General features: G+C 45.8%; 1 protein-coding gene across 8 annotated transcripts in view; it reads left to right on the top strand.

Moving 5' to 3' along the window:
• The window catches only part of ARPP21 (cAMP regulated phosphoprotein 21), a 228825-nt gene that overhangs the window by 211153 nt on the left and 1680 nt on the right, over window positions 1-15992 (top strand). For all 8 annotated transcript variants that reach the window (XM_035129801.3, XM_035129800.3, XM_035129799.3 and 5 more), the window contains one exon: window positions 14370-14521. In XM_035129801.3, the coding sequence (XP_034985692.3) occupies window positions 14370-14521 (152 nt within the window). The remainder of the gene's footprint in view (window positions 1-14369; window positions 14522-15992) is intronic.

Below are 15992 nucleotides of genomic sequence, written 5' to 3'. Positions count from 1 at the left end.
TTGTGAAGGATCTGTATGTGTGGCCAGAAGCCAAGAGATAAATGACTGGACTCTCCCATTGCTTAGTTCCACAAATGGTTTTACTAAAGCCAAGCAGGTCCTTGTAAGTCCACTCCTTTGGGTCAACAACATGGTGTCCATGAGTGGCCTTGAGCACATTTGAGAGCACCCATTGTTGTCCCCTTTGTGGTGTTATTAGGGTGGTTACCTTTGAAAGGGATGTGGGTGGCACTGTGGTCTAAACCAGAGCCTAGGGTTTGCCAATCAGAAGGTCGGCGGTTCGAATCCCCATGACGGGGTGAGCTCCCGTTGCTTGGTCCCAGCTCCTGCCAACCTAACAGTTCGAAAGCATGTCAAAGTGCAAGTAGATAAATAGGTACCGCCCAGACAGGAAGGTAAATGGTGTTTCCGTGTGCTGCTCGGATTCACCAGAAGTGGCTTAGTCATCCTGGTCACATGACCCAGAAGCTGTACGCTGGCTCTCTCGTCCAGTAAAGTGGGATGAGAGTTGTTTGCGACTGGACCCAACAGTCAGGGGTCCCTTTACCTTTTTTACCTTTACCTACTTTTCAAAGGTATGAGAAGGGAGAAGTTGGAAGAGCTCATTCCCACTTCCTCTTGCAGCTCCAATGTGCTTTTCAATGTTCAGACTGGTCCCCAAGCACCTGAACAGAAAGTTGAATGACAGGAGGTAAGGAAAAGTGAGGTGCTGCAGGAATCAGAGGGGGGAAGAGAGAAAGCCTGTGCATACAAACAAGTCAGTTCTGGTAAAATAAATATCATTAAAACGGCAAAAAAATGTACAGTTTCCCCATCACCACCAATGCCAAGCATATCTGCCCCCATTGGCTCAATTGTAAAAATAACCAATCCAGGGCTTCCCGGGTGTAGAAACATGGAGTCTAGTGCGGAGGAGGGACAAGGTACTTGAAACCATTGCCCACCACTGTTATCCAGATTCAGACTGGTAGGGTTGCCAGACTCAATAGAGGACAGGACTTCTGTGCCTTTAATTGCCCTGCTCTCTTTTGAGTCTGGAAACCTTAAAGAGAAACCAGCAGACCCTTTGTTTAATTTCCAAGCAAAGGGTCTGCTGGTTTCTCTTTAAGGTTTCCAGACTCAAAAGAGAGCAGGGCAATTAAAGGCACAGAAGTCCTGTCCTCTATTGAGTCTGGCAACCCTACAGGCTGGGGGTCCTGTGCATAGAGGATGGAAACCTCCCATTGAGGCAAATGGGAGACTTCATCGCAATGTAAATTGCAGGTGTGTCCTCCCCGCCCCCCCCCCCCCCGGTCAGAAGCAAGACCACCGCGGGAGGCAAAGTGCTAAAGCCCCCAACCCAGGATCCCAATCCAGATAAGGAGAACCATACTGGCAATTGAGTATCTTGTATTTAAATGTCCTCATTTAATGTGTGTTCTAATAAATTCTGGACACCCTCATGTGGTGAGTAGATTAATTTTAAGAGAAAAGCATGCTGCTGCCTCTTCCCTGCCTACCATGGGGTGGTTCACAGCATAAAAACACAAAATACACAATAAAAACACAAACAAGAACAAAACAAATCCATAACCTGCCCCCTCATAAATGTATTCTTCAAATGTTGTTGTAAAGACCTCTCTCTCTCGCCATAGCTGCCAAGTTATCCCTTTTTAAAGGGATTTTCCCTTATGCTGAATAGGCTTCCTCGCGAGAAAAGGGAAAACTTGGCAGCTATGTCTCTCGCCCCCAAATGCATAGGCACTTGCCCACTGACAAGTCTTCTTCTGATGATAAGCTTGAGTTAAATACAAGTTTAAAATCAGACATCATATTTTGGGAACATAGCTTATAGAGACTGCATTTGCAAACAATGCAAAATTGTTTTTTGTTTCACACCATGCTGGCTTTGGTTGAAACATCTTTATTACCCTCATCTCCACAAAGCCGCAGACTGTCCTTTGGCGTTAGTGAGCTCAGCAGTATGAAACATTTCTTGCTTGTGTCATTTATTGGCTGGGTGACACCTTTGTCTCATAAAATCCAAGGATTTCAGAATATTGAAAACAGCTGCCTAGGCAGTGTTCAAGGGCTGTGGCTCAGTGCTAGGTCTGTATGCAAACATTCTGAGGTTCAGTTCCTTGCATCTCCTGGTGGAGCTGGCAATGTTTCCTGCCTCAGACTCTGGAGAGCTGCTGCCAGTCTGTGTAGACAATACTGAGCTAGATGGAACCAGTGCTCTCACTAGCTTTCATTGTTCCCATGTAGATGTTTGCTTTGAAGTCAGTTCCTCTGAGCTTCATTGTGCTTACTCCTAAGTAAGTACACATTGACCTGGAATGTTGTACTCATTTAGTTCTGATATTCATGCATGGATTGCACTGTTAATGCATTTGTGCCAGGTTTAGGGCTACAGATAGTTTCCAGGATTCTAGACAAGCCGATTTGCCTAAATTATACTGCTATAATTGAAGCCCCTGATTTAGAATGTTGCAAGCGAAAATAATTGCAGTTGCTTCGCCTTACGGTCACAGCCCCAGAAAGGCTCAATTTTAAATAAAATAAAAACAAAAATGAATGTTTCTTTTCAGAATTCTGTGGCTGCCTTGAGTTTCATGTTATATAAAAGGTACCCTTAATATTTAACTTAATAAAAAAGTCTATTTTGAAGCATAGAAACAGAAGGGTACCTGAAGGAGCATAAAGCCCAGAAACAGCAGGCGCAAGGTTGGATTTCAATAGGAAACCATTTTCCAATATCAAGACATTCTCAAAGCTGCAGTGCGTTTTGGAAGTGCTTTTTTTTTTGTATGAGAAAAAGAACAGAAAAGGTGCTTTCTTGCACTGGGGAAGTGGTTCCCTAGCTTGCTTGAATCCATATTTCTCCATTCATTTCTTTCCCATTTAAATACCTACTCAGATATAATTGTGTCAAATGAAAGCTCTCTCGCGTTCCCTACTCTGATGGCAAAAAAATACAAACCAACCCAAGTGTGATCATTTATCTTCAAATTGTTCAACTGTGCCCTGTTTCATGTTCTTGTTAATAATGCCACATCTCCTAGGAGCCATCTCTCATTGAATTTCCTCACATAAGCCACAGGGTTGATCTTACCTACTGTTCCCTTGGAGAGAGAAAAGAAAATAAGCTGAAATGCCAACCTACCTTAAGAAAATTTGTTTCAAATAAAAATCTGTGATACTGTTATATATGTTTTTATTACGCAAATCATGGACACATACCACAAGCGCTTTTGTTTTGGCTTTTTCCGTTGGTAGAAATTAAGAGTGGAATTAAGAATAATTAAAACTACTGTAGTTTACCATACAGCAGTGTATGTTTTTGTTTGAATGATAGTTTAATGAGTTAGCATGACCAAAATATTTTTGCGCAGCCAGGCGGAGTCCCCCCCCCCCCGGTCCCCAGGGCAGCCCCGAGCGGAATAATGACACAGGACCACGTTTTATGGGATTAAAATTGACCACAACTTTATTAAAATTCAGATGTAGGAAGACATTGGGCATTGGGCGTATATCCCTCCCAGCCCCCAGCCGGGGGTGGGGTGATCTTCAGGGTTGTCCAACATGAGAGGGGGTTGGGCTAGCTCTGGGGGAACATATGTTCAAGCAGATAGCCTGGCCCCCTTGATCGCCGCCGCTGGAAGGGGAGGGCAATAACAGCCAATTGGCATCGCCAAATGCCCCCCCCTTTAGGCCCGATTACGGGAACCCTGTTAACACCGCCGCAATAGGGCGGGGGGTCACCTCCCCCACGCCCCTCCCCTTTATGTAAATGACTAAAGGATTCCGCCCAAAGTATTTTTTTCATGCCCTGCTGAAGAGACTAGGTGGAGCAATTAAGGTTACCAGACTTTTTGATTTATGGTTACTGTATATTAATAAATAGCAGACCAGTAGCGGCTGGTGGGGGGACATGGATAATTGAGGAAAGACACACTGCAATATTACCATTTTTTTTTCTCTAGTAGGAAGAAAGCATAATTTGTTTCAAAGGACTTACTGCCTACTGAAGCAAAGCCAGCCAGTTGCGTCTAATTCTGTACAGGCACCCCACTGCAGATTGAATGAAATAATGTGGACATAAGGAAAGTACATAAACAAGCCAACTCCACTATCCTCCTATGTCCATCTTCTGCTGCTTTTTCTGCTGCTCTGGCCTCCTAAGTCCCAGGTGGGGATGTTCAAAATCCCTTCCTCTTCTTGCTTAGCAACAGGGAAAGTGGTTACCTCTACTGTACTTAGCAATGCTGCTGCCTGCCAAGTGCCAAAGCCTCAGAATTGCTTTGTTTTGTTTTATAACTTTCTTTAGAAGTGTCTGGTTGACGTACCTAAAAAAAATTAAATAAAGCTAAGAGTCTGGGGCCCCTGTTAGTGGTCCTGGTTTAAATTGCGAAAGAGACAATATTTCACTAGGGGGGAGGAGGCCAGGATTATAAAGGCCTTCTTTTGCAAACATTTGAGATTACATGGCCAAAATATGCAGTATGTTTTAAGATGACTATACTTGATTTTGATATCGCCACTTTAGTGTATTGTTGTGGTTAGTAGAAAGGAGTTTGCTCAGTTGGAAGCAAGCTAACAGAAAGATGCTCTAGTTTTGCCGTATTCATCGCACTGCAGCACTACACAGCTAAGCTTACATCCCCCTAGAATGATGTAGTTTGATGTTGGGTTCAGGAAGTTCAGGTGAACGGAGCCCTTTTAGTGACAGTGTTGCTATAAATATACTGCTGCTTAGCTGAAAACAAGTTTTGGGAGGTTGGGATTTCTATACCAGAACTAAAGGGCATTTTAAAATCAATAGCATTAGGAGATAATATGCTAACCATAATTTTCTACAGAGGATACTAGTTCAAAGCTCTGCTCTTGTGCAGCTCTAGCGAATAGATGAGTCTTTGACATAAGAATTATATTTGCCACACTTGCTATGTTCAGTGAAACTAAGAAGGGTGCCACCAGCTTAAAAGTGTTTTGATCTTCCACAATTTGAGAGAATACTGATATCATTAGCACCAGAGAAAATTAGCCAAATCCTGCATTAAGGGCAAGCTTCACTGCAGGGGTGTGGTATATTTTACGATAAAGGGAATTTTCCCATTGAAGTAAACAAAGGCCTTCCCAGGCTTTGTATTTTGATTGAGCAGCTCAGGAAATTGCATGCTGCATATAAATGTATGTAGCAGTCATGGCAGCAGGTGTTTACTTTTAAAGAAGAACTTTTGAGTAGAAAAGAAGTAGTTGTGCCTGATCCTTTCCATGCTGATCATTTCCCCTATTCTATATCTCCCTGGCCTGTGTTGGGTTTCCCCTGCCAGGGCTGCAAACACATGTTTCTCTTTGTAAATATGCATCTGGAACCTTGCAGAAACAACTAGCTGGAGAGGAGTTTTACAAATCCAAACAAAACGGAACCAAGGTATAGGTTCCAAAATAGATCCTGATACAGTCTGTGTTCCTGGAGTAGGGAGTATTTTTTGTATCTTTGGTAATACGTAACAAACTGGAACCATCTACAGTAATTAAATACTGTGCATCTTATTTATATATCCCAAAGCTTCTGCCTCTTTTACCAGTAGCAGTAGTTTAATAATAATCTTTATATCTTGTGAGCCAGTGTGGTGTAGTGGTTAAGAGCGGTAGACTCCTAATCTGGGGAACCGGGTTCGTGTCTTCGCTCCTCCACATGCAGCTGCTGGGTGACCTTGGGCTAGTCACACTTCTTTGAAGTCTCTCAGCCCCACTCACCTCACAGAGTGTTTGTTGTGGGGGAGGATGGGAAAGGAGATTGTTAGCTGCTTTGAGACTCCTTCGGGTAGTGATAAAGTGGGATATCAAATCCAAACTCTTCTTCTTCTTCTTTTGTAGAATTATGCTTAATATGAATGTAGCAGGAAGAATAATTGAATTTCCTTTATACTCCCTTCAAATAATCCCCTCTATCCAAAATAACTATATGTAGCTCCTTCTTTGTCTGCTGGCTTAATCACAATATTGGAATTAGTTTTCAGTGCTTCCAGTGCCAATGTTGCTTTTAACATACAATTCTAACAACCTGCCAGATGCAATATTTCTTCAAACCTCCTTTTCAAAAATATGAATATTTGGATATGGTAATGACAGTAGTACATACCAGGAGGTTCCTGAATCTTGGGAAATGCCAAAGACCTTTTTCAATTTTAGAAATCATGCTAATTCTAAAACATCTCTCCTAGTGTGGTGTGTATTGCTGTTAATGTCACATTGTACATATTATCTCTTTGGGACTATCAGGACTGAAGTTCTTTGGCATTTGAGGGTGTGAAAAATGAATTCAAGATCTCTTAGTGCTGTTGCTACTCTCTACTGTAAATCTACTCTGATGGTGAATGTACAGTATATAATGTTAATGTACTAGTTTTTAAAATCTGTGCTAGGTGTTTCACAAGCCTTGTTTAATCGCGCAGTCATGACACTATTAATTGGCTCATTATTCTTGCTTTACCACTGAACGACTGAAACTGAAAAGTAGCGAGTATCTCCAAGCAGGAATCTCAAATATGGCATCCACTAACACACACTGCCCTTTGCACTATGACTGAACACATTGAGGCTGCAATCCTGCACCACTTCCTTGGGAGTAGGCACAATTAATTAGTTATGTACAGGGCTGTCTCAAGCACGTCGGGCGCCCGGGCGCCGTGGTGCGGAGATCGCTCCAGCGCCCCCGCTCCGTTTCTTGCCGCGGTTTCTAGAGCCAGCCCTGGTTATGTAATTGAAGAAAGTTTATTTTAATCCTGTTCTTCATCCCCAAAAAAGAAAAGGCTCCCAGAGCAGCTTACAAATCACAAAAGAAAGTCCCTGTCCTCTATCTTACAATAAAATAAGACATTACACAGAAAGAATCCACATTGAAGTGGGTATGTATAAGATTGCACTATACAGTCGTACCTCGGGTTGCGAACAACTCGGGTTACGAACTGCGCAAACCCGGAAGTGTTTTTGCCCCGCGCACGTGCGCGAAAATAGTGAAAATAGTGCTTTGCGCATGCGCAAAACGGCGGTTCGGGCCTTTTTCGGGTTACGAACTTTTCGGGTTACGAACTGCGACCCGGAACGGATCGCGTTCGTAACCCGAGGTACCACTGTACGTGGATAAATCAGACAATTAGCTGGTTAAATGTGTTTATTCAACTGTGTATATGTAGGTTATGCTTAGAGATGTCTTAAGAACAGTGCTGGTGGACATTTATTTGTTGGAGGACCACATTCTGGGCAACAGGGTCTTAATGGTGGGTGAGACCAGAGGCAAGAGTGGGCAGGACAATGAATGTAAATACTACCTTTGTACAGTTAGGCTAGTTTCTTCATCATCCTCCCCAGTCAAACAAGAAACATCGTCAGTTCAAGGACACATTTCAACAGGCAAAAACACTCAGAATTGGAAAAACTACAGAATAAAATTCAATAGTACTGCACAATTAAAATGGTGCTCCCGCCAAAACAAGATGGCACTCCCGCCAAAAATGCCAATAGCGACGTCCCCTGAAAGAAGGTACAGAAATGGCGGATGCGTAGGCGCGAATAAGGAGGGGGGTGGGTTCCCAAGCCTGGTGAAATTCCCCACAGCCCCCAGACACTAATTCCAAGCGGCCGCTAGGAGACGGGACTCTCTGCAATGTCTTACTCGGCGTCAAGCAAATTCGAACCCCTGATGCTAAAGCTGCAGGTCAGGAAAAAAGGAGCAAGCCACCACACACAGCCATCTGGCCAGCGAGACGGTGGTGAGCTCTGGCTCGAGGGGCCAAAGCCCCTTAGGGGAAAAGGGGAGAAACAGGGAAAGGCAAGGTGGGGAATTAACTGGGGGGGGGATATTGACTAAGGGAGAAAACAGGGAAAATAAAGGGAATAAAGGAAACAGATCACCATAAACACCGAAGGTAGATCGCTCTCTCTTTTGGCTCACAGTGGACACGTTGCTGGTGTTCCGATGCACTGACCAAAATAGGAAGCTCTGAGTCACGTGTGTGGGCATATATAGGTCCCTTGATCAGTTTGGCTAGCATCCCATTGGCCTGATTCAACCCAGCATCAGGGGACCTAACCAATAGGCTATCCAATCATACCCACCCACAACACAGGGTTCAGTTCCAGGTCGCCACCACAACTCTTTGAGGGAGGACATGATCAATATAATTGGGGGGAGAAGGTTAGGCAAGACTGCCCATGCGTGTTTTTAGAGCGCCTGGCAGCCCATTTACAAAGAGACCCGGTAGCACATTTGTATAGAATGACTTACACGAGGCTTGTGTGGTGGGCACTTGTAAGTGAAAGAAACCAGAGGCCCTGCAATGCTTTGGTACTTGTGGAGTGTTTCTGAAGGCCATGGTGACAGCGTGGTACTAAAATCTGTAAATCACTCTTGACAATGGGTTATCTTTTCCTAAGCCACTTAGACTTGGGTAGGGGGGGATTTTACTGTTTTGTGGCATGGACGTTTATATGAATAGATTAAAAAGCCTCAGAATCTGCCCCAGGGCTAAAGTCAAAGCTAAATCTGCTAGTCTGCAAAGGCCAGTAAAATCCTTTATCTTAAAAGAAAGCAGAATTCAGGCCTGGGATTTTGGGCTCACATTTGCCTCCAAGTCTAAATCTAGAAGAGGAAGGGGGGGCTGGCCCTTCCAAAATAGACTTGTTATTTGCAAAAGGATTAGATTGAGATACTGAAAGCACCAAACCTGTTTTAATTACATGGCTGGCAGAGGTGTGCAACTGCTGTGCTTTGTCTATTAAGCACCATAGGCTCATTAAGAAATTAAAACAGTGTTGAGCCTTTCATACAGCAACTCTCCCTCTGGGGATGCTTTAAATTTTCTGACTGTCTGCATAGTGATACGGATCATAAAAGCTCAGAAAATTACCTCAATAAGATGACAACCTCGTCCATTTACACAGGAAATCCAATGCTCCCTTTTTTCCTCGGAGGCACTCATTGAAAATCCATGCACGGCTCATTTCTCTGGCCATTTAACAATGTGTCTCATGTTTGCCCTGATTAAGGGGGGGGGAACACCCTGTCTTTGTAGCAGATATAACATGGAGGATGATATAATTGCAGTAAAGAGGCCCCGGAGCTTGCAGTAATAGGGTGGTTCATCTGATGTGTACTGCTGTTGGAAAATAAGCCCTGTATGTATGTTCTCGGGGGATAGTAAAGAGGCTTTCAAGGAGTACACTAGATGTAGTATGAAAGCTAATGAGGAAGAGCAAAAGCATGGAGGAAAAACTGTTTCATACTTCTACTTCTTCCACCATACACTGCCACGTATAAGTACTTTGAATAAGTTTCATCCTCCCTTTATTTTGCCCCTGTCCTTTCCTTACCATACTGATATCTAGGCTACCTAAAAATACGAAGCCACAACGGCATGCAGAGTTGAGCATGCCGAACAGGGGCTGGCAACCTAAGGTCCATAGGGCACAAGCGGCCCATGGGGGTTGTTTAACCGGCCCATGAGCCGCCCACTCAGCGAGTCCCCGTGCGCAACCAGCACAGCGCGGGGACTCACTTCCGTGGTGCCGGAAATCGCGTCTGTGCAGACACTGGAAATCACAGGCCCGCACGCTTGCTCTCACACACACGATCCAGCCCATGGAGAAATCTCTGCTGGAGTGAACCGGCCCAGGTGAGGTCAACCTTGCCGACCCCTGATGCAGAAGAACCGGTGTGGTTCAAATGCAGTTCCGCATCCCGCCTCCTAAATGACATCCTATATAATAATGTGCAAGTGTCTCTGCGTCCAGTCCCTGTGTCTCCGCTACTGCGTATGTGCCCCACGGACACAGGGACTGGACGAAGAGACTGCACACACTCTCTCCCCCCCCTGCCTCCTCCAACCGCCGCTCCTGGCCGGACACCGCCTCACTGCAGGGCACATCGGGGAAGCGAGGGTGGAGGCCGGCGGAGGTGAATGGGGGGAGGAAGGGCGCATTTGAGGAGCCCGGTCCGGCTCCCGCAGCCACCGCCACTGCCGTGGCCCCGGAGCCCGATGCCGCCATCTTGGTCCTCCTCACAACCCTCCCTGGCCCGTGAGAGGAGCGGCGGGGCCGTGGCGGCAGCGAGGTAGGCGTCTGTGTCCCATGGAGAAACGGGGCTTCCCGCCTTGCCAACGCAGGGCTCACGGCCGGCCCCGGTGCCGCCTCCAGCCAAGCCAGGCCAGGGCGGGGAAGGAGCCTCTCCTCCCCGGCCTAGGTCCCGGGGTCCAGAGAAGCGCTGCGCAAGCATTTCTCCGAACACCGGGATGTTCTAGCGCCCGTTTACTCAACGGGCTGAATTACACTAGTCAGTAATATACTTTGTAGCAAGCAAAGAATGTTCTTAAAGCTGTAAATGGTGGAGGACTGTCCTCGTTCCAACTTCATTTTTCTTCTATACTCAGCCCATAGCTGTCAAGTTCTCCCTTTTTTTTAAGGGAAATTCCCTTATGCTGAATAGGCTTCCTCACGAGAAAAGGGAAAACTTGACAGCTATGACTCAGCCCATTGGTGAACCTTGGGGTCTCACACTTTAGCAGCACCCTTTGCAGTGCCAAAATTCAGGGCCCTTCGCTTCCATTCTACATCATAGTTGCAGCATAGTTAGTTTGGTTGTCTTACATCCCAACGTGGGCATAGGGACACTGGAACAAATTATGTGCACAGATGTTTATAATGAATATTTACCAAGCTGGAATGTATCTAAAGGCCAGTGGCATGCAGTCAGAGGACTAGTCCCCTAAATATCCCTAGTAAATTAGCATATTAAAGCTTGGCACCTCCAAAGCCCAGGAAGCTTCTGCCTGGCTTAGGGAGGGAGGCATGATGCTCATGTGTGTGTGCCCCCCCCCTAATTGCCCTCACAAGCTGGGGCCTCTGGCCCTAACTATTCCCCTATGAAAAACTTCACTGCAGAAGACCATCTTATTATTTTTTTAAAATATTTTTTATTGGTTTTACAACAACAAAAAGCACAAAAAGAGGGGGGGAAACAACACACTAATACAATAAAGTACAGTAACATAACAATAAAAAGAAACACAAATAGTCAATCTTTTTCTTTTAACATTATATAAGGGGACTTCGAGTTCCCACCACCTGTGGTTTAAAGTCTTTCCACTCTTCCTCAATCGCTTCTTCTTAAATCAGTATTTTCTATACACCATTCTACACACGCTCTCATATACAGTCATATCTCTGTTTAAGTACGCTTTGGTTTGAGTATTTTCAGTTTAAGTACTCCGCAGACCCATCTGGAACGGATTAACCCACTTCCCATTACTTTCAATGGGAAAGTACGCTTCAGGTTAAGTACGGACTTCCGGAACCAATTGTGTACTTAAACCGAGGTACTGTACCACTGTAATCCAATCACACATTACCCTCCATACAAAAGAAAACACCAACACCCATGTTACCATGCGTCACAAGTGAAACATTTTGATGACATTAAACAATTACAATTGAGTTAAATAGATACATTCCCCCAAAATATGGTGCAGGGACATGGCTCAGTTCCAAGAAAGGTATCCCACTATATTGTTTAAATACAGGAGCGCTGTGGAAGTATGCACATGAATGAGAGGTGGGAAGATTTAAATCTGGATACTGCCATCTTCTAAAATAGGTAGCCAGAGAACCAAGGACAGCTTGAAATCTGAGCATATTTTCACATAAGCACTGCTCATCATTTAATATGTGATGGTCTCTCTCCCTCTCTCTCTCTGAGCCTCTCTTTGTTTTCAATTACTGTATGCATAGTGCCATTCTATCAACTTTGTGGTGGCACTCAGAGAATAAGCTCACTTCAGGCAAATAAGAGTTTCTTCAGCAAGCAAATAGTGTGCTATTGCAATGTGAAAGTATATGAGTGTCATGGCGGCCCAATTTCTATTCATGAGTAGTTTGTTGTTCAATATACCTCACGACTCGGCGATCATCTGCTAGGCATCTCTCCATTGTGCAAGGAAATAGAAAGCAAACAAAATCATGGCAAATGTCACTCCACCAAGAGCTAATAACTTTTCTTTGAAGACTTGTGTATGTACAGCACATTTGGCTGGGTGTACTGGATTGCCTCACATTAAAAAATATATCTGATTGATATTGTAAGGTCACTTCCCGCCACCCCAAAATAATGTCACCCTGATTGACAATTCTGTTGAAAAGTCTGCATATAGAACAGAAGTGTCACTTCAACTGTTGTTTTTGTGCCTAATCATTTTCTTTCTTATCTGCCTCAGTCTTTCTCTTGGTGATTTTCGGTTTTATAAAATCCACATCTCAAACAAGAAATATTCAAGAAAATGCAAAATCCGCTACACATAATAATACAGTGGTGCCCTGCTAGACGAAAATTTCGCTTAACGAAAGGATTTTCTGATCGGAGGTTGCCTCGCTATACGATGAGGTTTTCTGTGGCCACCGCTTCATCTTGCGAAGCGTGGCCATAAAAACCTCCGATCAGAAAATCAGGGCATTCATCTAGCAAAAGAGGAACCAGCTGTAGGGTGGAAAGAAGGCAAAGGAAGATGAGCTGTCAGCGCCTGTCAGCTGATCTTCCTCTGCCTTCTTCCCGCGCTGCAGTTGGTTCCCCTTTGTGTTCCGCTGGTCTCTGCTGGCAACCGGCAGAGACCAGCGGAACACAAAGGATAACTAGCGTGGGAAGAAGGGGGGAGAAGCAGAGGAACAGATCCATTCCTCCGCTTTCCCCCACCATCACCTTGCCCGACAGAGCCTGCATTTGATGGGGCTTCCGAACCCCTGTCAGATGCCAGCTCTGTCAGGCGGGGGGGGGAGGCAAAGGAATGAGCCTGCACCTTTTCCCCACCCCACCTGTCCCCCGGAGCCAAAGTGCGGCGCTGCGCGGGCTTTTCACAGTTTGCCTTCCCCGAGCCAATGGGGAGGCATACGGCGAAAAGCTCCCGTAGCACCGCAATTCGGCTCCGTCCCCTGGAGTGCAGCACTGCGGGGGCTTTTCATCGGCTGCCTTCCCCAAGCCAAGGGGAAGGCAGCCAGCGAAACACCCCCGCACCGGCGCACTTCGGCCCCATCACCCGGAGCCGAAGCATGCAGTGCAGGGACTTTTCGCCGGTTGCCTTCCCCTTGGCTTGAAGCCCTGCTTTCTACTGCTCGCCTCGGCGGTGGCGCTAAGACAGCCGATCCCAGGTCAGCCTAAGGGCGAGTCCAGCGCGCTTTCTCGTTAGCCCCACGCGCTGCGCTTGCCCCGTCCTATGCCGGGCAAGGAAGCGCCCGATACGCTACAGCTCGGGGAAGCAGGCAGGCAGTTCTCCCAGCCTGCTTTCCCGAGCCTTAGTGCATCAGGCGCTTCTTCGCCTGACAGAGCCGGCATAGGACGGGGCTTCTGAACCCACGTCCTATGCTGGCTCTGTCAGGCAGGGGGGGAAGCGGACTCCGCTTTCCCCTCACCCCACCCGACACAGCGCGGATCGGACAAGGCTTCTCATCCGATCCGCGCTGTGGCGGGCAAGCTGTCAGTGGCAGGGGGAGAGGAATGAAATCGTTCCTCTCCCCCTGCTGCTGAGCGTGCACAGATCCCGGGGTTCGGAGAAGCGCTTGCAGTGCTTCTCCGAACCCCGGGATCTGTCCTTGCTGTCGGCGGCAGGGGGAGAGGAAGGAAGAGAAAGGGCTGCTTTCTCTTCCTTTGTTCCTCTACCCCCCCGCCCAACAGAGACCGCATCTGACGGGGTTCAGAAGCCCCGTCAAATGCCGGCTCTGTCGGGCGAGGCGGGGGGGAGAACCTCCGCTTCTCTCCCCCCCCCTGGCCTGGCACACACCTCTCTTGGCTCGGGGAAGGCAGGCAGGCAAGAGCCTGCCTGCCTTCCCCGAGCCAAGAGAGGAAGGATAGCTAGCTGCCGCCAGGCCCCCAGAGCCTATAGGAACATATTAATTGACTTTTAATGCATTCCTATGGGAAACGGTGCCTCGCTAGACTAAATTTTCATAGGACGAATTGAGTCCTGGAACGAATTAATTTCGTCTAGCGAGGCACCACTGTACCACAATATAATGCACAAAGATGAAATCCAAAGTCAAAGATACATTTTTCTAAGTGAGTAACTACACCTCCTGTCCTGAAGGAATCCCTGCTTCCACTTAATATGCCTAGGAGACATTTTATCAGTCTTCCTCAAGAAAGGAAGGAAGCGCAAAGAGCAAAGACTCTACACTTGCTGCTGAGTTATCTTTTGCTGATGGCTGGTTTCTCCCCCTTTAATAGGTTTCTTTCCCCCCGATATTGCAGAACCTGGGAAAGAAGTATATGAGCCTATATGGCAAACTAGGTTTGCCTTTTCTGAAGTGCAACTCTCATCTGATGTTATGTATTGTCATTTCAGGTTACCAGTCTGTCCTACCTAATCAACAACAAGGGTTCCAAGGACTAATGGGAATGCAACAGCCTCCCCAAAGTCAGAACCTAATGAATAATCAACAGGGAAATCAGGTGCAAGGCATGATGGTCCAATACCCCACCATGTCGTCGTATCAGGTACAAAGCATCTATATCGAATGTCTTCATTTTGGGCATGTGGATTGCTAAAATAAAGGCTAATACCATTCCATAAGAAGTCCATGTGTCCCTACATCAAATTATTTGAAGCTGAAAATCTGGGAGTAAAAAATCACCACCACCGTACAGTTCCTTCAAGTAATAAATTGGAAATCCAATTGGTCTGTATATATTTTTTCCTGTTACAAGAGGTAATAACAGCAAAATACAAAACATACACATAAAAACATGCTATTACAAATATTGAAATATGCTTAATAAAATCAAGAACTGTGTTTCTAAATAGTTTCACATTTGCCACTCAACTTAGTTCAAGAACTATCTTTTCTGAAAGTGGGAAAGCAGAAAAATACCTGCCCTTTACCCCTTGTTTAAAACTCTGGTTTAGAGCCCAATGAATCTAATTGTAATTTTCAAATGATGTGTAAAAAGTATTTGTTATTTGACTAGTGGCTTTAATACCAACATTTGAGGGCCATTTATCTTATCAGCCCCATTTTGAGCCATTCTGTCAACGACATATTTCCATTCTGCATTTTGACTGGGAGCTACAAAATTCATTCAATCAGATAAAACACCTTTCTTGCCCTTGTGCCACATTTGAGATACAGAACCACCAGCACTTCCTCCTTTCATTTTTCATTGTATGGTGGGGAAAAACAGCCCTGCTGTTAATAATGTCAATCTACACAAGCAGTAAAAAGACAAGGGCATCGGGTAATAGAGGTTAGGCATCCTCCATTTAGGATCTGATATTTTTAATCATTTAAAAGTCAGAACATGATTTAATTCTCTGAGCTCCACATGTTTCCTGGACCCCTCTCAAGTTCAGAATAACAGAGATTGAGGTATTGAAAAGTAATTTGTTGATTCTGCATTTGAGAACTGCACTAAAACATAAAAGGTAAAGGTACCCCTGACCTTTAGGTCCAGTCGCGGATGTCTCTAGGGTTGCGCGCTCATCTCGCTCTATAGGCCGAGGGAGCCGGTGTTTGTCCACAGACAGCTTCCGGGTCATGTGGCCAGCATGACTAAGCCGCTTCTGGCGAACCAGAGCAGCACACGAAAACGGTGTTTACCTTCCTACCAGAGCAGTACCTATTTATCTACTTGCGCTTGACGTGCTTTCAAACTGCTAGGTTGGCAGGAGCAGGGACCAAGCAACGGGAGCTCACCCTGTCGCGGGGATTCAAACCACCGACCTTCTGATCGGCAAGCCCTAGGCTCTGTGGTTTAACCCACAGTGCCACCTGTGTCCCTAAAACATAGCTCTGTGCTATTCTGCTTCTACAGCTTTGCTTTTGTGTCACACTGCCAACAAAATAGCATCTCCTGGTCAAGCAACATGCCACCTCCCCAGATACTTGTTTCGGAAGTCAGAGGTGGAAAATATTACACAATCTGAAAAGTAGAGCTTCAATGGTTCATGTATGTCTATGCTAACACTCAG

Source organism: Zootoca vivipara, chromosome 11 (assembly GCF_965207765.1).
Source record: "Zootoca vivipara chromosome 11, rZooViv2.hap1.1, whole genome shotgun sequence".
In the NCBI taxonomy this organism is placed as follows: Eukaryota; Metazoa; Chordata; class Lepidosauria; order Squamata; family Lacertidae; genus Zootoca; species Zootoca vivipara.
Note: the sequence above shows the minus strand (reverse complement) of the source record. Positions and strands in the feature narration are given on the sequence as shown.